The sequence below is a fragment of the Neodiprion fabricii genome, chromosome 3, assembly GCF_021155785.1.
Source record: "Neodiprion fabricii isolate iyNeoFabr1 chromosome 3, iyNeoFabr1.1, whole genome shotgun sequence".
Lineage (NCBI taxonomy): Eukaryota > Metazoa > Arthropoda > Insecta > Hymenoptera > Diprionidae > Neodiprion > Neodiprion fabricii.
The window spans coordinates 32,743,509-32,764,752 of NC_060241.1; the positions used below are offsets into that span (position 1 = coordinate 32,743,509).

The 21,244-nt window shown below is 35.9% G+C and overlaps 6 protein-coding genes across 11 annotated transcripts; 3 read left to right on the forward strand and 3 right to left on the reverse strand.

Annotated features, from left to right (window-relative positions):
- Positions 1–722: 722 nt before the first annotated feature.
- LOC124178904 (protein ABHD11-like) lies at positions 723–4,208 on the forward strand. Of its 2 annotated transcripts, XM_046562692.1 has the most exons (5): positions 723–1,285; positions 1,578–1,732; positions 1,807–1,972; positions 2,600–2,965; positions 3,274–4,208. In XM_046562692.1, exons 2-5 carry the CDS (start codon positions 1,608–1,610, stop codon positions 3,583–3,585), a joined length of 969 nt encoding a protein of 322 aa, XP_046418648.1. In that variant the 5' UTR covers positions 723–1,285; positions 1,578–1,607; the 3' UTR covers positions 3,586–4,208. The 2 variants fall into 2 exon arrangements, with proteins under 2 accessions (XP_046418648.1, XP_046418646.1); XM_046562690.1 differs by lacking the exon at positions 723–1,285 and having other exon boundaries at positions 1,314–1,732.
- LOC124178905 (protein unc-119 homolog) lies at positions 3,733–7,040 on the reverse strand. 3 transcript variants are annotated; one of them, XM_046562694.1, is made up of 5 exons: positions 6,953–7,040; positions 6,687–6,874; positions 5,885–5,998; positions 5,302–5,601; positions 3,733–4,898 (listed from the first exon to the last, which is right to left on the reverse strand). In XM_046562694.1, exons 2-5 carry the CDS (start codon positions 6,829–6,831, stop codon positions 4,771–4,773), a joined length of 687 nt encoding a protein of 228 aa, XP_046418650.1. In that variant the 5' UTR covers positions 6,832–6,874; positions 6,953–7,040; the 3' UTR covers positions 3,733–4,770. The 3 variants fall into 3 exon arrangements, with proteins under 3 accessions (XP_046418650.1, XP_046418649.1, XP_046418651.1); XM_046562693.1 differs by having other exon boundaries at positions 6,687–7,031; XM_046562695.1 differs by lacking the exon at positions 5,885–5,998 and having other exon boundaries at positions 6,687–7,032.
- Positions 7,041–7,371: 331 nt separating this feature from the next.
- LOC124178906 (transmembrane emp24 domain-containing protein 2) lies at positions 7,372–9,012 on the forward strand. Its single transcript, XM_046562697.1, has 3 exons — positions 7,372–7,614; positions 8,085–8,434; positions 8,746–9,012. Exons 1-3 carry the CDS (start codon positions 7,488–7,490, stop codon positions 8,893–8,895), a joined length of 627 nt encoding a protein of 208 aa, XP_046418653.1. The 5' UTR covers positions 7,372–7,487; the 3' UTR covers positions 8,896–9,012.
- A 122-nt stretch (positions 9,013–9,134) lies between these two features.
- On the reverse strand, positions 9,135–10,554 carry LOC124178908 (39S ribosomal protein L18, mitochondrial). Its single transcript, XM_046562699.1, has 3 exons — positions 10,128–10,554; positions 9,744–9,857; positions 9,135–9,495 (listed from the first exon to the last, which is right to left on the reverse strand). The coding sequence occupies exons 1-3, from the start codon at positions 10,325–10,327 to the stop codon at positions 9,258–9,260; spliced, it is 552 nt and encodes a 183-aa protein (XP_046418655.1). The 5' UTR covers positions 10,328–10,554; the 3' UTR covers positions 9,135–9,257.
- Positions 10,555–11,043: 489 nt separating this feature from the next.
- On the forward strand, positions 11,044–15,434 carry LOC124178903 (synaptic vesicle 2-related protein). Its single transcript, XM_046562689.1, has 7 exons — positions 11,044–11,586; positions 11,666–11,850; positions 11,971–12,167; positions 12,283–12,346; positions 12,755–12,880; positions 13,224–13,432; positions 13,559–15,434. The coding sequence occupies exons 1-7, from the start codon at positions 11,385–11,387 to the stop codon at positions 14,175–14,177; spliced, it is 1,602 nt and encodes a 533-aa protein (XP_046418645.1). The 5' UTR covers positions 11,044–11,384; the 3' UTR covers positions 14,178–15,434.
- Positions 14,406–21,093, reverse strand: LOC124178900 (small G protein signaling modulator 1). 3 transcript variants are annotated; one of them, XM_046562685.1, is made up of 12 exons: positions 20,763–21,093; positions 20,550–20,669; positions 19,101–19,651; positions 18,635–18,778; positions 18,101–18,416; positions 17,800–18,006; positions 17,195–17,460; positions 16,715–17,061; positions 16,397–16,618; positions 16,020–16,286; positions 15,653–15,843; positions 14,406–15,540 (listed from the first exon to the last, which is right to left on the reverse strand). In XM_046562685.1, the coding sequence occupies exons 1-12, from the start codon at positions 20,797–20,799 to the stop codon at positions 15,452–15,454; spliced, it is 2,757 nt and encodes a 918-aa protein (XP_046418641.1). In that variant the 5' UTR covers positions 20,800–21,093; the 3' UTR covers positions 14,406–15,451. The 3 variants fall into 3 exon arrangements, with proteins under 3 accessions (XP_046418641.1, XP_046418642.1, XP_046418640.1); XM_046562686.1 differs by having other exon boundaries at positions 16,397–16,627; positions 20,441–20,669; positions 20,763–21,092; XM_046562684.1 differs by having other exon boundaries at positions 16,397–16,627; positions 20,763–21,091.
- Between the last annotated feature and the right edge of the window lie 151 nt (positions 21,094–21,244).

Consider the following 21,244-nt stretch of genomic DNA (forward strand, 5'->3'; position numbering starts at 1 on the left):
CAGTCAACTCTTCCACGAAGAAATATCGATCTCAAATTATTACTATTATGTTTGTTAGTTGGTAAAATTCGAGGATAAAACCACAGCATTTCATGACTCACACAATCGACAAGTTCCGACACTTTTAGTACGTGTTTTTCAATGACGTATTTACATAAGGGATAAAATATCCTAATATTTGGAGCGAAAGGATATTTATAACTTGAAATACGTTTGTAATTCTTTTTGTTCCTTTGACTTTTTTTAATATTGATTATTATTTTCCTATAAGAGCCCGAAAACATGTCCTAAACGGAAAAAAAGGAAATAAACACACTTTATTCTTGCGACATGCATGCATGCCGAGTGCATTTTCTTGGGGAACCTCTATTTTCATTCGATAACAAATTATGAAAATTGCACTCGGTGCATTTAGTCACTGTAAAATATTCCTGCTATGACGTCACCTCTTGGGAAATTGATGGTGAGTTTCAGAACACTTCCATAGTATTCCTTAATTTACCCGTATGTTAATTGGATTTGGGACCGTACAATCAGGACTCTAACTCAAAAAATACACGCAGAACGTGGCAGAGTCAACCGCTGAGAAAATACCAAAAGATTTTTTGTTTTCTAGCTGTAACTTTTGAATTATTCATCATAGCAACTCAAGACTATTTGCAAATGTTTTTTTTCGCGTAACCACGTCGATGTAGTGTTTCCTTCGGTCAACGGTGAACGTACGAAACAATGAATTCCAACGTTTTCCAACATTACTCAAAATTTTAGCAATTCATCAAATTCTCATTAATAATCAAAACGATAAGCCTACAGGTCTATGTCCTTGAACTTCTTTCAGAAGCTCATTATACAAAAAGCTGTCGAAAGAAATTAAATTTTTCTGATCGACACTGTTTAGGGAAACCGCATCAAAATGATAATCGTAAATTTGAATTTCTGTACATCTATTGCAATACCTATATCTATAATAATTCAAACAACACTTTTGAAAAACTGCCTGATGGTAAGGCCGTAGGTGCACCTGTTTGCCAAAAGTATACAAGGACTATAATTAAAGAAAAATATCTGTATTTATTCTTTGCCAAATGTGGGGATAACCTCTAGTCGACCGCTTTGAGGTCGAGGAGTGCAGCTGTGAAGCTTGCATGACAATACTGCATATAAGCTAAACGGATGATCTGGATTTCCCGCAGTGTTTTTTTTTTTTTGCTACTGAAAAAATCGAGCTTCAGACTCTGAAATCAACAAAAACTTTACAAGACAAGAAGCAGTTGAAGAGAAGGAGGTCAGAAAATTGCAATACAAATTATAATTCACCCGCTACACTCTGCGTTCATTGAGCGCGGTTTTCCGTTTTCATCCAATCAAGTGCCGACTGCGTTTGGCGCGCATCAAGCGCAGGAATTGGAATTTAATTTTCCCGATACACCTGAGTTGTTTATCCCAGTTCATGCCAGAGTCGAAATTTGGCATGCAAAGAAAATCTAACCTTCACACTGTCGTAAATTCAGCATTCGTGACGTAATGTCAGTCAAAACTCTAGTAAACATCTATTAAAATTTACTTCTGTACTTCAGGTCTATTGTATTCGGGTAAAAACTATCAAAATGATTTTTGTCAGCTGGCGGAATGCTTGCATGAAATGTCCAACAGAATGTAGGTTAAAGACGCTCGCTCTTCGTCGACGAAGACAACCGTTTCTGAATCGCCAATTATACAACACACCGGCACGGTAGGTATCTCTAGACAATTCTTATCTCTCGGAACATCTAAATATCTGATCTAATTCACTGTTAATGTCCACAGCTCTGCTCCCGTAAAGTTGGCCTATGCGGCCTACGAATCAACAAGTGGAAACCCTTCGACAATAACAGAGGCGCCAGCTCCTATAATTATTATTCATGGTCTCTTTGGGTCTAAGAATAATTGGAACTCATTGTCAAAAGTAATACATCAAAGAACTAGTCGCAAGGTAATTCAACAGGGTATGTATACCCTTAAAATGGACTGGTTTTTTTAAACCAACATTTTTTTTTTTTTTTACCAGCAGTAATTGGAATTATATTCAAAAAATTCTCAAATCTCAAAATTTGATATCATGAAGACTCATTTGCTATACACGTTATTTGGAATCGAACTATAGAAGTATTAATTTTACATACCATGAATGTACCTTGAAACAGACCCTTCTGAGTCATGCAGTCACTGCATGCGCCAACATATGTACAATTTTTACCGGCGGAGAGCATACAGATACATATTGCTGACATGAATTTGTGTATGTCTCGGCACAAGCGGTAACCGCATTTAGAAATTTCGAATAATGCATCTGAAAAATTGAACGTAATAAATTTGAATCACAATTAACTCGTGAAACATTTGTGAAATATAATAGAATGTACTAAGAGCAGTAAAAACCACATTTACCTGAGAACTGAAGTCTATTAAAAAGGTATACACCCTCAGCAGGAAAAACGTCTGGATTTCAAATAATAAAAAATAAATATCTCTTCAAACTTAGCCGGCATCAACCTCAAGATTTTACCGTACAGCTATAATTTTCGAGTTTTCTCACCATGTGATATACTCATTGATTCAGGTCATAGCTGTGGATGCCAGAAATCATGGCGATTCGCCACATTCTTCGGATTCTACATACGCTGCTATGGTAGACGATATAGTTCTTTTGGTAAAAGATCTTGGAATCAAAAAAGCAGTAATGGTTGGCCATAGCATGGGTGGTAGAGTTATGATGTATTTGGCTTTAACTCATCCGGAACTAGTGGAAAAATTGGTCTCTATTGATGTTTCACCTACAAACCATAGCCCGAGTCTCCTTTCCATGGTATCACTTTTTGATGCTATGAAAAATGTGAAACTAGATGAAAATGTGTCATTGTTCAAAGCTCGTAAGATGACTGATCAACAGTTATCTGATTCCATTAATTCTGCAGCAATTCGTCAGGTATTTCATTCATAATTAGTATTACACCAAGGGATCAACCACTGATCAGTTTTAGGTATGTCAAATCTCAACTGATTGGAAAAATTTTCGCCGGCTCGTGGTCAGATGTCTTTATAGGTAGAAATGGTCTAACAACTTCAAATTCTTGATGCAAGTTTATATTGAAAGAACTTTCTAGATTCCTTAAAGCAACCTACATCTAATATTTACAGTGGTCAATCACTTATATTGCACGTATATGGTTATCAGTTTTTTCTATGCAGTAAAAAAATTTCATCAACTTTTTCGATCATGAATTATTGTTCTAGTTTTTACTGACAAATCTAGTTGAGGCTAAAGATGGAAAATATAAGTGGCGCCTCAATCTACCGGTACTTGAGAAGCACTTCAACAGTGACATTAGCAGGTTTCCAGCAACAGACAAAACCTTTAACGGCCCCACTCTCTTCATAGGAGGCGATAAGAGTGATTACATTACTGTTGAGGACCATGTGAGAATCAAAAGATTGTTTCCGGAAGCAAAAATTCAATATATACCTGGGGCAGGTCATTGGGTTCATTCAGAAAAGCCAAAAGAGTTTCTGGACATAATTACTTCGTTTATCAATGAAGCACAGTAATGGTAATTTTAGATAGGACGATGAATCATTTCATACGAAAAGCTGAAGAGTTTGAAATCACTTTACTCTTTAACAGGATATTCGCTGTGATAATGTTTAGTGCAATTCACATAGTTTTATAGGAATTATCAGAAAATAAAAATTGAATAAGCACGGCACTGAATTCAGAGTTTAGTCTGACGCATAGCGTTTTAGTATCTGCAGTAAGTGACTACACTAGGCTCAGAAATTCAGTGATTTATTTTTCACTGCGACGCAGTGATAATTATTATGGTACAATGCTACCTCAATTCACAATAAGTGTATCATAAACATATATCACATAAATAATTAATTAAATTCAACAAATCAATATGCAACATCTTTTAAGCCTTTGTTGTAGAATAACAATAATTTGGTGCTACTGTGCCAAGTATACACATCTTTTTTCACCAATGTGATATTATACCCGTGCGTATCATTTGTGCGAGGGAAATGTCACGCATTGAAGATATATGCTTACCAAAAGGAGCAAAAGTTGTCTGATCACATATACTGGGACGTTTAAAAAGGTTCATTAAGTAGTGTTTTCTTAAACCTTTGAAAGTGTTGATTGTAACATAAAAATGAATTTCTATAAATTTGGATTTTCGCAAAAATATCAGAGGTGCTGAATTGATATGTTAAAAAATTGTAAAATAAGAATAGCGTTAGTTGAATAGTACGTAACTTTGCAAACGGAATTGTTTAGATACTGCATAAATCGAAGAGTTTGAAAGTTGTGTTCATGCTATGTTTTGAGCCTTCCGATCCTTGTGTTGAAACATTTGTATAATTAATAAAAAATTTATTGCAAAACCTGTGATCAAGTCACCGTATGATTACTTCTGCTGCCATCCAGATTGAGAAAGATTCTATACTAGACTCTATACAAAAAATTGGGAAATCCCAAAGTAAAAACAAACAATACTGATTATCTTTGCACACACCCTAATGTATACAATATACATACGTAGATTTCCTATTTTACTCTGCGCGATGTAATCTTTCAATACTGAAAAATTCATTAAAAATAGCAGTCCTTTCTCTGAACGCTCGTTTCATTAAAATATTATTTCAAATCCCGTAAACCCTTGCCACACAGGACAGCATTGCTTCTTCTAGTAGCATGTGTATTTAATGTGCTTGATTGCATTAAAAAGTTGATTAAAACAGTTCATAACCAAGTCCTCCGTCATAAGCGTAGTCTGCTTTGTTGTGCATGACCAGTCGATCATCAACAAAATAGAATGAGTCTGATCGAGTTTCAAATGGGTTAGCAATCATCTCCGATACTGGAATAATAAATATAAATATTGAGTTATCAAAGGAATGTGCCTTGGGAAATATATATTGAACGTTCAAATTGTTGAAATTTGAACGATTCATTCCTCACATACAATTAGCTTTATGACTATGCTTTGCGATAATTGAAAATAAAGAAATCTGGTGATATGATCTAGGTAATCTGTCAAAACACCAAATAACATAAAAAAAACTCTTAAAAAATAATCTGCTAAACAAATAACTATGTGAATGAATAACATTATGATTTGTAAGACAAGCAAGCATTGACAAGCTATAATGAATAAAATAAAACGATGAATTATTTCGATTTATTTATACTAAATTTCTAACTACTTTTTAACTCAAAATTATATGACTCCAATTCCGTTGTTCTATACCTACTTAACTTACCCAGCTCTGGAGGAAGTGCTGGAAACTCATAGATATGTTCGCACGTATTCTTGCTATTTGGAATACAGAAGCCGAATTCAAAGTCAAAAGTCTTCAGTAGCTTGTCACGAAAAAAATGACGTTCGATCATCCTGAATTTATTTACTGGACGTGATCCAACCATAAACTCCACAGTAGCCCCAACTGTTTTCAGTTTTAAAAACTGTGGAGTGAATTGATACCGCACGAATCGTCCTGTATTTGGATCACATCCTCCTGCCTCCTCCGTTTCTGGATCCGGATCTTGATTCCCTTCGCATTCTAAAATACAAGAGTATATTTTTATCAACATATTTAATACATTCTCAGAAAATTTTTGATACTAAATCAGACTACGTAATTGGATAATTTAATGGAAAATACATTCTGGAGAATTTTGAAATTGGTAAACTAATTGAGGTTTCCAGCTGCTAAGTGATTCAAATTCCTAGAAAATTTTATATTGCTGTGGTTTACAAGTAAATCATAATAGAACATAGAGTTGAAAGCTTTACAAACCTCTGGTTGCCCTTTTAGTAACCCTGGTTAAATTTTGAATACAAACCTGTCACAGGAGGTTTGGCAATTTCAAACAGGACTGTTCCTGTTTCTAGATCTCTTATTTGAAACCTAGTAAAGTCTATATCATACACATTTGCTTCTGGTGAACATAAGTACTCTGAAAATTGACAATAACGAGATGTCAAAAGCAAGTCATAAATAAAATTAGTGCTTTATATAGCATGTCTTACCACCTAAGACAACTACATAAAAAAAACATATGTAATTTGTAAATATATCAACTTGATGGGCAAATGTATTAGAGAGGATGGCTATAAGAATCAAAATAGGCACTTGTAATTGAAAATTTGAGAAAATGATGAAAGAATTTGATAGACATAGAACAAGATATTTGCGTTGACTGCATTGACCTTTTTACCTTCAGACACATTCTAAATATTAGCCAAATTATTTATGCAATACAAATGCTGTCATGACCTGAATGAAATTTTAATTAGGTTCACGATGAAAATACTTGTGCTAATCATTTACTCTACATTTCAGCTGTATCAACAGCAAGTATAAATGTTTGATGAAGCAAAAGCGTGACTACAGGTATTGCAGTTGATGACGTTGCATCGAAAAGTAAATCCAGCAGATTTTGTCGGTCATTTTACAATAGGATATTGATATGACTCCTCGAAGACATAGCTGTGAATAGAGATCTCAGATTGTTGAATTTTTTAATGTAACCATCCCCTTAATTTTGTCCTTAAGGACGTGCTGACGTAGCAGTATGTCGGTTGAAAACTGCAAACATTCAGTGTTATTTTAAATGAAAATAGATAAAGATGTGGTAAATTTACTGTCTGTGATGGTGGGCATATGTAGAACCATATCCGGAGTTACAGGCTTGCTGTCAAATACTCCGTTTCCATTATTTTCATGGATAACAGTTGGAGTGACTTGCACATTGGACCCACTTGTTTTATTTCTGCTCACTAGGCTCATTATTTTTTAAAGAACTTATCGATCTGTCGCGTATAAATAATCGCTTTGAACACAAATAAAATGCGTTGTCTCTATAATATTTATTGATAAACTAGTTAGGCCCAACTATTAACAAACTTACATCTAAAAATTTGACAGCTACTTTGACGTTCGGCGGATTGATTTTGACGCGACTCCAAATTTTCCAAAGCAACTCCCTCTGTGATGTATCGTATCATTCGGGTAGTGGAAAAGCGTACGTCATCATTTTCTTTAGGCAATAAAGCGAAATTCCCTAGTATAGGAGAAAATTGTTTTTATCACCACACGCCAATATCAGCAAGAATGCAGCATGTGGAATTTTGTTCAAATTTAGCGGGACTTTGGTTGAATACGTAGCTTATAACCGGGTGAAGGATTCAACTGGATAAAACTTCATCGAGGTTTAATTATATATGATTCAAATTTGGCGGATTTTCTCATTATTAACGAGCGACCACTGGGGGAATTTTCCAGTAACAACGCGGGGATCTGCTTTCGATGTTGGCAAATTGACCAAAAAGAAAAGCGGCAAGCAACGGTGACGTTACCAACGAAGACGGGGTCATCCTGAGTACGTGGCGCGCCGAATAGTTAGCAAATATTATATACTAGAATAAATAATTAATGAATGAAAGATGAATTTACTTCTGTGTTATGGATTGCTACTTATTTGGAGCGGCTATGCGAACTCATATTCGATAACAGTTGATGCTCACGCTGAAGAGTGCTTCTTCGACAAGGTGGAATATGGCACTAAAATGGGTTAGTTTTTACTTCAATTTTCTAGATAAATATTATTCCTGCAATTGCAAGTCGTAGAGAAGCATTAATGGACTAAATTTTATTCATAACGTATTGCTGATCCAATTTTACATTAGGTGAAATCATTAATATGCCCAAATTTTATTCGATTTTCGTAGTTGACGGTCTTTCATAACCTTTTAAACTGCGGCGTTATTCATACTTTGAACAACAGTTCTATCATCTCGGTACCCAATTACAGATTTATCGCATATCCACGTAATCCTTTATCGAAATAATGCTGTTCAGTTTCGACACTATGATCAGTTTCAACAGATCTATTCTTTTAAATTATACCACGTTCTATATTCAGTTAATCAACATTTCAACGTTGTTTCTTGTAATGTCTTTGCCGATTACGTGCTCGCTGATCTGCCAATAGCTCAGATATTCAGTAACATTTTTTTCCTTTTTTATATTCAAACATTTAGGTCTCATGTTCGAGACGTCAGAAGGAGGGTTTCTTGATATAGACGTTAGGATCATTGGACCTGATGGAAAAGTCATTCATCAAAGTGAACGAGAGACTAATGGAAAATACACATTCTCCGCCCATACTGCGGGTGTGTATACTTACTGCTTTGGTAATCAGATGAGTACAATGACACCAAAAGTGGTAATGTTCACCATGGATATTGGTGAACCTCCCAAACATGGAGGAGAGGGCGGTGATGCAGAAGGCCAGGAAGGCGATGCATCTAATCATGCAAAATTGGAAGATATGATCCGAGATCTAAGCACCAGTTTAACTGGCGTGAAACATGAACAAGAATATATGCAGGTATACACATTTTCATCTCTCTAAAATACCATTCCTATGAATAAAATATCTAAACGAGGCAAACTATCTTCAACAGCCAAATTTTATCATGTTTTGATGCAATAGTTTTGAGCAAATTAGAGAATATTCGACATTCTTTGCACATTTACTAGTGATTACGCTGGAATATTTTTAGACTTTTTTAAAGAGTCCACTCAACTTTTCAAAAATTTTGTTATCCAATTTTCATTTGGTGTTAAAAGAAATCATTCGAGCATATAGAAATTAAAAATTTTTTAAATTTTCATTCGATCTGATTTAAAATGTTTCAGGTCCGAGATCGAATTCATCGCGCTATTAATGAAAGTACCAATTCTCGAGTGGTGATGTGGTCCTTCTTTGAAGCACTAGTACTAGTTTGTATGACCCTAGGTCAAGTCTTCTATCTGAAACGTTTCTTTGAAGTCCGACGTGTTGTTTAACAGAGTTTAATAATAGCTATAGTTTGTCCAAACTCATTGTAAGTTTTTTTTTATATGTACAATTAAATTATACTAATCATAATTAGGGTATAATACATCTCTGCTTTCAAACATAAATTTTTGTATTGCAATTTTCTTTCAACTTACAATTATTCTCTCCACTTAGCACTTGTGAATCAGGTGTAAGATATGGTTTACTATAAATCTCAAAAACAGTGTGTAATTTCAAAAACTTAAAATATTTGTATCCATCACTTTTATTTTCAACTCATAAATATTTTGATAAAGCGTTGAACATTAATGACCTAACTTATACTCAATAAGAACTAAATTTTAGTATTTTTCTCAACTCACAATGTGAACTATTCAATGGTAGGATCCCAAGGCTTTTCAGGTCTATGTTGGTCCCAAGGATTAGGTTTCTTGTATCTAGTTGGTTCTTTCAATTCAATTCCCCCATTCTCTAATTCTTTAATAAAGGCCTCCATTTTTCCGCCCTTAGTAACTTCTATATGACAACTAACCATAGATATACCGGATTCCAAACATCGCTGCGCCAGCACTCTTCCTAGGTTTATATAGGCTGTAGTATCTGATAACCTTTAAAAACAAGATTGTCATTAATGCTCAGTGGCCTTCCGCTGCAAGTCGTCAAAGATTAACTGCATAGAAATTGAACTTTGAAACCTGTTGTTTGTTGCTACCACTTTTGTAACAGCCTTAAACAGTGTAGTCAATTTAATAGAATTCATCTCATAATTGAGTGTTGAATGGTATTGTCAAACTCAAACCAATTATTTGTGATATTCAGACTTAGCTCTACTCTGCTGGTAAAAAGAAGAAGAAACCTGTAAAGCTGCTTTTTGATTGCCCAATCTTTGGTTGAAACTGTGATAACTGGTCCATTTTCAAAATGATGAATTTCAGCTGCTACGTGACGTGGTGCTTTGGTGATCTTTAACCTGCATTCAGAAACTGATAATGTAGAATTTGTATTTCAAAAAACAGCATTCCTCTGTTAGTATTTTGTTTCGGACAGGCGAAGAGAAAATAGTAAATATGCATGTTTATATTTAGAGAGCAAAGCGCCGATTTTCGGTTCCTTTCAAACATTCACAATCGTTCAAATATTAGCAACTGATGACGTTCGAACATTGTATTTATAGAACAAGTTAATATCGTAATTTTCATGACAACCAATAATAGTAGGTAAGTAAATATTGCCATCTTACGTGTGCCAGTATTCTCGAACTTGCCTATCCAAGTGATAACCACTGGGTTTCCGAGCAATTCGAAGTAGTTCTAGGTTTCTTGGATTCCGGTTTTTCACAGCGTTACAATTTTCTATCAACTCTGCATTTCCGTGAATTGTTCTGGAGCTAGCTCTCAACGAGGATTTCACAAACCCCAGTGTTCTTGTTATTCCGTTCATTTTTCACTATCATTCAAGATTATAAAAGATCACACGAAACCAGTACCCACTACTAGCAGTACTAGTGTGGACCGAATATAGGTTAGGTTATGCCGAGTGAAAACCACGGACAAATCAGGAAACAGAAGTGTGGCAGGGAGGGGCAGAAAGCCTCATTGGGTTCCGTGTTTCAGCAGAATTTTCAAAATTCGTTCACGGAAGATTGGTAAAAAAGGCTCTACGTCGTTTTAATCGTTGACCAAAAAATATTTTCCGTCAATGTTTTAATTAAAAATCAACTTAGCTTCAACATCTGGAGTAAATCCATTTTGGAATTACTGATTAAATTTTATATTTCAGTAGATAGCACCAAATACACTTAATATTTACCGATTCTCGAGATGATTTGTATTGATGCAAAGAGACATTGTTGTTGATCCACTGACTGTACTCGAAAATCCTGACACTGGCCATTGCACTGGCTTATCGCCACGAACGATTTTACATGACGCAATGGAGAATATCACTGGCAGAAAATCTGCGACAATTCTTTAGCCCAAAGATGAAACGAGACTGCATTTAAAAATGCGCTGCACTTGCCAGTATCCACGGAGACTACATTTTGACTAACTGATAGGAGTTTAAATTTTTGGCGATTTTAAATCACCACGAACACAAATTGAAGCGGCAAGTTTTGTTCAAACGTATTTACGACGGGAGTTGACCGAGCATATTATACCTATTCGTCAATTAGTTTACTCAAAATACGGGGTGGAGAATATTCAAATTACACGTGTAACGTTATCAGATAAGAAGCAAAAGTTTCTGTAGTCAACATCCCAACAAAATTCAGTACGAAAAAAGATATCAAAGTAAGTAATCTGACTCCTAATGCGTACTCCGGCGTTTTGACAGCTATAACACGTTCACACGTTCCTCGATCGTCGAAAATGATCACGACGCATAACGGCACATCGCCTACGTAAGTGCGGCCATGCATTTGTTCCCCGATGGAAAGCGCTTTTCTAAAACGTTCAGTGAACAAACGTCAATAAACTTATGAATAAATAGTGTAGCAATGGCAAATTATAGACGGCGTAAGTTTTCGGAATCTTATCAAGAGTTTGGCGATGATATCCGAGGATCGCGACTCGGCTCACCAGAGCAAGGATCGGTAAGATCAGCTGGCAGTAGCAACATCAGCAGCAATACGAATACCAGCAGTAACAACAATGTCGACATTTCGATGGAACTCACCTCTGTTGCAGTCATTCCTGACGGTAAATTGTTGTTTCACTAAGCAGCCGGTATTCAAAATATATATACCAAATTTAACTTTGCATTCATTTGCTACGACAGATACATTTACCGTTGCACAAGCTGTCAACATGCTGGGCTTTGGCAAGTTTCAAGTCAAGTTATCACTTTTTACGGGTCTGTGCTGGATGGCAGATAGCATGGAAATGACTATTCTCAGTATTTTAAGCCCCACACTTCATTGTGAATGGGATATTACGAGGTATCAGCAAGCTCTGACTACGACGGTACGTATCGTTAGATGATTTATTAATAATTTTTTTAATGATATATAAAATTCAATGTCCCGTCAAATAGTGATAATTTAAATGCTTGTACTGTTGTGCAAAAGAAATATTTTTGCTCAGGTAGTTTTTTTGGGCATGATGCTGAGTTCAACGTTCTGGGGAAATCTAAGTGACCGATATGGTAGGAAGCAGGCATTAACGATCTGTGCAGTATTGCTATTTTACTACGGATTCCTCAGTGCATTTGCGCCAAACTTTTTGTGGATTCTTCTACTCCGAGGACTTGTGGGATTTGCAATCGGTTGTGTACCACAGTCGTAAGTCCTATAAAAAACTGATAATTGCGTGTATTAGCTTATTGTGATTTATTTCAGTTTATTTAGATTTTTTTCTTTTTTTTGTCATTTGTTTGCTTTTATGTTTGGCCTACAGCGTTACCTTGTATGCAGAGTTTCTCCCCACAAAGCAAAGAGCCAAATGCGTCGTCCTATTGGATGTGAGTGATGATGCCCATCTTCATTTTAATTGTTTATCATTCATAGAAAACCCTCGTATTCGTGGCTTTACATAAACCATCACAAAAAAAATGCACACAGTACGATTTTCTTTTTGGTAAGATTAGGAGTACTAGTCCTGCATATGGTATAGTGCAGACTTGGGAAAATGTAGCTCTACAGTATAAAGATAATGGATTCATTTTGATGAGTTTATATGATATGTCATTTCTCAGTTTGAATTTATTGATAAAATAAAAACAATGTTGGTCAAAAGATAATTTTCAAATTGTGTGTGTAGAAATAGAGGCTATACTATATTCTTGCACCATAAACTGATTCAATTCGGCAGTGACACTGAATTAGAAGCTCTGAAGTTTATCTGTAATTCAAATGTGATAATTCTTTAGTGTTTTTGGGCGCTTGGAGCATGTTTTGAAGTGGTCCTTGCTTTAGCCGTGATGCCGATCCTTGGTTGGAGATGGCTTCTTGTATTGTCTACACTTCCTTTATTTGTGTTTACTCTTATTACACCGGTAAGTCAGATTCAACAACACGTTTTTCTTTGTACATTTATTTTCTAGGTACAAATTTTAACCGTGCATACAAATCATGCACAACATTATCTTCATTAGAACAGTCCTTCATCGTGAAACATGAAATAAAACTTGACTCTAAAGATACTAGTAAATTGCTTAAAAATATATTAGTAGATTGCTTAAAAATAATGTATACTTCGTAAAGGTTCAAATTTTAGATGAAAATGACATATTTATAGCCTTTGGATTTTCATTTCAAGCAAATATTGTTGGAATTGAATCATTCAAATTCAAACTCACCACATACAGGTGTTGTAACATGTATGTTATGTCTTGACAGTGGCTTCCTGAATCAGCAATGTTTGATGCAGCCTCAGGTCGTATGGATAAAGCTTTGTCGACACTAGAGAGAGTGGCTAGAGAAAATGGTAAGCCTATGCCGCTGGGTAGATTGGTCATTGACCGATGTTATCCAAGTGGTCGTGGTAAGCTTCGTGATTTATTATCTTCAGAGATGCGTCAGACTTCTATACTGCTTTGGCTAGTTTGGTGAGTTTAATTATTGAAAAATATAAGGGTGTTACAAAATCAAAATAGAAAAACATATACTTGCTCTCTAATCTAATTGAATACACGCTGTAACTCGCATTGTAAATTTGTATCTCAACATTGCAGGATGACCAGTGCCTTCTGCTATTACGGACTGGTACTGATGACCACGGAATTGTTTGGGAGTTTACCAGGTGAATGCGGTACTTGGGGAGCCAAAACAATCACTGAAAAAGACTGCCGTTTACAGTGCCAATTGGAAAGTAGCGATTACATGGATCTTCTTTGGACAACTTTAGCAGAATTCCCTGGCATATTTTGCACGATATTTGCAATCGAAAAGATTGGTAGAAAGGGCACAATGGCTGGGCAATTAGCTGTATTTTCAATGTGTGTTTGCTTGCTCAGCAAGGCGTGCAATCTGAGTCGAACATTTTTGACAATTTTAATATTTCTGGCCAGAGGATTAATCGCAGGAGTATTCCAAGCTGCATATGTATATACTCCTGAGGTTTATCCAACGCATTTACGAAGCGTTGGTGTCGGTGCTTGCAGTGCTATGGCTCGGTTGGGAGCCATGTTGACTCCATATGTAGCACAAGTTGTGCTGCAAAAATCTTTATCCTTTGCAATGGGCGTGTATGCAGTTGCCGCTTTATTAGCAGCTGCGGCGACCCTGGCACTACCTATTGAGACCAAAGGTCGAGGATTACATGAAAGCCCTACTTTTCCAAGTCAAAACTGAGGTAATTATATCCAGAAAAAGGTGCTTAACATTAAAATATTTTACCTGCATTATTAAAATATCAAACATGCACCCATTATTAATGCATATGCATTATGATTGAAATCAAATTACTGTTGGCAATTTAAAAAGACCTACATGTAGATTTACAAATCTAGATAACAGACAATTTTCTCAGCAGTTGATAACCTCAGGCTAATTGTAGGATGAAACATTTTTTGTACTCAATGATATGAACGTGCGTTTTGAGTCATCCGCATTAAGCAATCCTAATGTGTACATTATTGCAAGGAGTTTTCGTTAACTGCATACATTTATTGGCCATTCTGTATTAGCGGTCAAGTATTAAACGGTGAAATAGGATTGAAATTAGTTGAAATGAATGTTAGTAAATACAATTTATTTATTCATATTATTTTGCAAATTAAAGTAGTCTTTACGCCAAAAAGCAGTGCAGAAATGGAATGGTTTAATTATTTGTACTTAACATTTATACGATTTTCACAAAAGCACATGTCACTTTTTACTACGTGTTTCTTCGATGCCCATTCATTTATTTATTTATTCAATTATTTATTTATCTATCCAATATGTAGCAGACTACGTCGAACTTTTAAAATTTTATGGCCTATCCTCATATCAAGGTACAAACACCATTGATACTCTTAAAACTGCCAGAACAACACTTTAAAAAGTACTTGCGTGGAGAAATAATCAAAACGCCAAAGCATTTTTATAGAATGACATTGCGTATGCAGCCACCACAAATTTATACATTTTTGATATGTATAAACCGTTCGAAAAAGTGACAATGGCTTTTACTAAAAATTATGAATCTGCTGGAAAGATTTAAGTCACCCTGGTATGATGGTCGATTTTAAATCGTTGGATAAAAACAATAACTTTCAGTATTTTATACAGCGATTAAGACGCACAAAAAAACATTTATCAAAATTGTATAATAAATAAATGTGATACCTTAGTAAGCATGAATATCTGAACTTTTTCCACATGTAACTTAATACCAAAATTTACTTAAATAAAAATTTATCGCTTTTTAGCAATGTTTTTAAGTACTTTAACATAAGTTATAAATATGTAACCATATAATATGCAATTGTATAATCTAGCTTTCATAGTGAAATTGTTATTCAGAATATATAACGACAACTTTGGAGGGATATGCGATCCACGCATACCATGTCATGTAGTAAATACCTAAATAAATATGCTATGTATATCTATAATCTTCCAATACGAGATTCCATTGAGATTTATTTATTTTCAATAAGGGTTTGTAGTTGTAGAACCAACTCTCGACTTAGTGCCAGCACTGCACGAGCGTCGTGTCTTTCTGCCATTTCTGTTAAAGCAAGATTAACATATTTGGGCAATGAATATTTAACAAAATCGCGTCATTGAAATACTGGGCATATTTTCATTTCAACATATAAGTGTATGGGGGTTGTACTCACCGTTGAAGAACTTAATAATATCTGTGAAGTCCATAGAATTTGTCAGGATAATATCGCGATAGGTTTGGACGAGAGCCAAAGCTAAGAAAAGAACAAAGTGATTTGATGCGACATATCTTGCTGCCCAAATCACCTCCCATACCATAAATACATCTTCGTATACTAATTCTCTTTTAAAGTCCAAAAGAAACCTGAAAATTACATAAGAAATAGTTTAAAATCCATTTAATGGAAATGCTGACATAGGTATTAATAAGAGTGGGTATGCCATGGCATTGCTTTCAAGCCCGTTATCTTAGAGTGAAATACCTATATAAATCAGCATTATCAGATACTAATTGTAGTAGGATTTTGAATCATAACATACCAGCGGTAGCAGAAATAGAAATGAGTATAGTCTCCATGTTGATGCATTAACTCGAAAAGTTCAGCATCTAGAATTTGTATTAGGCTCCGCATGTTAGCAAAGTGAGCATCCATTGCACCACCATGTGGAAAATTGGCAGACATTCGTTCCATGAGATTACAAAAGCAGGCATATGTCTTGGCTTCATCATCAAAAACCACCAGAAGAGGAGCGACAAGATCACACATGCCTTGCATATATCCTGCGTCCAATCTTTCCCACACGTACCTAAGCAATATTGTGAATTTGAGCACAACTTTTATACAAAAAATGTTGCAATGCGATGTAAAATTCCTAATGCCAACAACGGGAATGTTTTTAGGATAAAGAAAACTTACGTGCACATGATATTACGCAATTTTTCCAAATTATCTGGTGGAACAAAGTACCAATAATTTCGGTCACAGCGCTGCACATCTTTATCTATCCTATGCAAATTTAGAGCAAACAGGTCCAGAAGTTCTTTTGAATAAATCCCGCCTTGAGATGAAACGGGAGAAGTAGGTTCTTCACCGTCTTCAATAGAATCCCCCAAATCACTTTCGTCATCTTGTTCTTCACTAGAGTGACTGTAGTTATCATTCATTATATCATCACTTGTTGCAAACGGTGAAAAAAGGAGTTTAGAAACTCTAATATTAAATATCGTTGTATACCTTGCGCTGGATTCGCTGCTTGGTCTATCTCGTTGTGTGGCAACAGCTTCTGCTGCGAGCCACTCAGACATGGTGGTTTCATAACTTTGTCTCGTCCCTTCATCCAAGTCCTGTCTTTCATTCGATGTACTGCCCCATACATAGTGTCCCAATAGATATGGCCAGACTTCGCTTCTCAATTCAGCAGCTACACCTCCATAATAGGCGAGTCTCAGTACTTGCTGACTGTCGGTGACACATCCATCTTGTGACAAAAGCTGCCACCTCTCAACTGTAAGACCTTCTCTATCTTCTGTGCTACCTTCAACAATTTTTCCATTGACCAGTCCTGAGAGGTGTGTGCGTACCTTTAATTAATATGACACTACTATAAGTAATTTAAACCATAATATCTGTGAATTGCTGATAAGTAAGAAGATTATACCAGCAGTATTTTGTTGTTGAGGATCAATATTTTTTAATAATGACACTTATCCATACCGTTGATAAATGGCGACAATAAGCGAGCCAGCCGTAGAATGCTCTAGATATTATCTGACGTTTCATGGTCTGACAAACAAGACGAATTGGATGACCGTTGCTATTTTGCTCTGGCTGTGGGATAGCAGGGCTATCAGGAGGATTGAGTGATTCTGAAGTGTGTGGAGAGTCACTACTGGAAGCTGATGCCGAGGCTGAGGATAAGACTCTCCAATTCTTAGCTACACCGCGCCTGTAGCCTGGATCCATCAGTTCTTGACTCGATACTACACAGTGCATTAGATTCATTGAATCAACAATAATCGCACTAAAAATTTATGTTTCATATTTTTTGCATATTCAATCAAAAATATTTGTAATGATTTAATCAGGTTTTGTTGCCCGAAGATAAATCTGGTTTCAGAACAATTGGATTGAATAGTTTATAGATTTTGCATACTGTTATAGACCACAGAAATTTTTTTAAACATAGAACTAGTTTCTTGAATAATATAACGTAACTTTCTCTTTTAAATGGTACTGATTCACCACGTAACATGAATATTTAATTAGATGTAAATGAAACAATATGTAATTGGTAATGAAGAATAATAATAACAACATACATAAATCCTCTGGGCGAGCTTTACTAATGATCCTAAATACATAATCTATCGCTTCTTGGTTTTGATCTGGCATCGGTGCTGGTCGCCTCCGGCTTCTTGGAAACGCTTTACCTTTACCACGTTGTGACCAAAGTGGTGGATCAAGTTGACCCATCGGCAGTAGTCCATTTTCCAAGCAAGATAAGAATGACAGTAAGTGTCCTTGACCTGTAACATCGATCAATTTCATTTTTCATGCATTCATATGTTATGATCATAAACTAGATGACAAGTCAATGTTTTAATAATTTTTTCATTCTACCTGTGGGAAAACAAATTGGGGGTCTCTGCACGCCATCCTGACCTACTAGAACTACCGTACCACCACCTTCACCACCACCTTGTTGATGACAGTGAACGTATACAATGTCTTCCACTCGCAGATTCAGAGCATACTGCCAATATTGAGATTTGTCTTCTTTTCCATCTTTGCCATCACCCCCACCTCCGATACCACCTGTTTCTGATGAGCAATTACTGACAAATCCATTCATGAGTTGGTTCGGTGTCCACTTAATAACCAAACCTCGAGCGCTTTGGTGTAGGGAAAGATATCCTGGCATTGGATCTGATTGTGGCTGAATTTTCAACAAATTAATATTAGGGCCATATTAATAGTGTCCAGTCTTTAGATGAGAATTCCTCAAGATTGTCTTATTAACATTGTAATAACACGTACAGTTTTATCTCAAAGATCGTTTGGCAAACAAGACCTGTCTGTATGGCTCTGTAGCCTACGATGATGTGTTATTGATTTCTTCAAAACTGAACATAAGTGAGAAAGCGTCATACGTACTGGATGCACATTGACGTTGTTTTTTCCATAAAGCAGAGTAGCTTTGCTGTTTTGGTGTAGAGATTCAACGTAATCTTTGGCGGATCTAGGCATCTGCCCCAGGGCGTCTTCGGAACTACCTCCAGTATGTAGGCTTCTTCCAAACTTTTGAATGGATAAAAGAATTTGAAAGAATAGAATGGATATAAAAAATTTAAGATATTTCAAAAACAGTCCTTACATATTAAGAAAGTACATTGTTTCGAAAATTGTAAACAGCTATTTCTCAACTGAAATTTTACAAGTTATGACAAAAAAAGTTTTTGCACTACTTTCAAATTGTGATGTATGAAATTTTTCTGCCATCACAAATCATTGCTAACTCAATGATAGTGAAAGATCATTGATTATTACAATATTGATTTTGTTATGTAGCTCCTAACTTTACAATGTAGGGATATAGTGATAGGACTATCCACATACTCACATTAAGAGGAGGAGTTGGTTGACAACTAGTAGTACCGGAAGATATTCTGTGTCTTTGAACAAGTTCGTCAGCAGGGGGATCCGTCCAAAAATGATCCTGTGTTTTGGTCTTGGAATAATCCAGGGCACACGGTCCAACTAACAAAGAACTAAGAATGGATCCACAATCTGGATCGGCAACAAGTGAATCCTTCTCATAGTATCGGCTACTATTCTCTACTAAATATGCAATAATCCCTGCAAGCTGTTTTTCGAGCAGTGCCAACCGTATCCATAAATATTTAGGTTGTTGGTGATGCGATTGCGAAATAATACCAGTGGAATTTTTTTTCAATAATGGAGGCGGAAGTGGTTTACTGGTGCTGTCGCCACTACTGGAAGATTTCCTATTTGTTGGATCCACATTTTCCAAGTCTTGAACCATTCTTGAAATGTGATTAGCAGGTGGGAAGCTTTTAGCCACTTTGTGCAACAGTGCTGTAGTAGAACTCGTTTTGAATAATCCCAAAGCACGTCTCCTTAGTCCTTGCGATAGGCATGCCTCTACGGCAGCTAAAGTTATATGGATTGACACGTATTAGGATTGGCAAAAGAATTGGCTCTTTGCATTCATTCTTATTTCAAGTTCTGGGTTCTACAAAAAATAATTTGAAGATAACTCAAATGGGATAAAATTTGAAGGCTAATAATAGTCTTTTGATACAATCAGACTTTCATATACCTATTCGAGCAAAGTTTGAGATCTCCTCATTATTACACCAAGTAGGCGTAATTATATTTCAAAGTCCATTTTAGTAACATCCAAAATTGTAAGTGTTCACAAATACGAAACTAACAATCGTGAATTAGACACCAATATAGTCTGTCATCAAATTTTGGATTAGTTGGCTAATAACTTGGGCAATTAGAGAAACTTTCTTTGGTTTAATACATCAGTTTAGCGTATGCAAGTTTCTAACTATAAACCACAGTTACAAATTACACTTTCTCAACATTTATATATCTGTTAAATTTCTGGTGACAGTATTCAGAACGAATATTTTTTGACACTTTGCATTGGCTGTAATTTAACAAAAAAGATATGATTGTTTTGGTTGTATTAATGATATAGCCCGACACTTAAAATTATTCATTAGAGGAATACTAAACGAATGAATTTAATCAGATATATCAAGTTATTTTGAAGCTTGCAATTTTTTCGCCATCAAAGATGATTTTCGAAGATAGTAATATGCTAAAACCGAAAATAAAAAATATACACTTTCCTGCACTAGAGGACCCTTAAAATTTAATTTTTACTGAAATATTTATCAGCTGCTGTTAGTGAAAATTTCATCATACTTTCAGATTGTCCGGATTTCCAGGCTTTCTTGCAACTCTGCGTATATGCATATGCGTATACGGGCATCTCGTGTACACAACATTTATATATATCTATACGTATACTCGCCACATAGGGAGGTAATGCTGCTGCTCTCTTCGTGTACGAATTTTCTTGTTACAGCTTCCTCCATAATCTGTTTCACCTCCTTCTTAACATTCCTTATCAATCTCTCCTTAAAATTCTCGTCTGAAATAACATCGACAACATAGATGATACGTTTCCTAACATACCTGTAATCACGCTTGGATAGTGATTTATATAAGCAGTAACGTAATTTACCCATTTCGAAACCGGGGGTGGCGTCGAGGCCCGGCATCAGCTGTATCTAGTTCTGTTCCAAATTCAAGGTGGAGTTCAAAGGGTGGGGCGAATAATCAATACCGAGGTTACGCGCGGTCTTATCACCTGTTACGCACTGCCAGATAAACAAAACTCTACCCCAGACGACATTCACTCCATTTAAACGGGCATTTGTTAGTATAGCAATTTCGCAACACTGACCACGAAAATACTAATTTCAAATCAAATTTGACGCTATCAATGGACCGATATCCCGTCTCCTGTCGTATGATAGCGGACGTTCAATGGTTCGCGCGCGCGCGTTCGACACTTCCTAACATTGCGCTACATCCGCATAATCGGGCGAATCGTGCGATACGAGCCTGCGCGTGCATATGCTGGTGCATACGAATTATTATCTTCTTTCGGCGGATTCGGCGTTACCAACGTCGTTGATCCAAACTCGTTTAAATTCTTAGTTG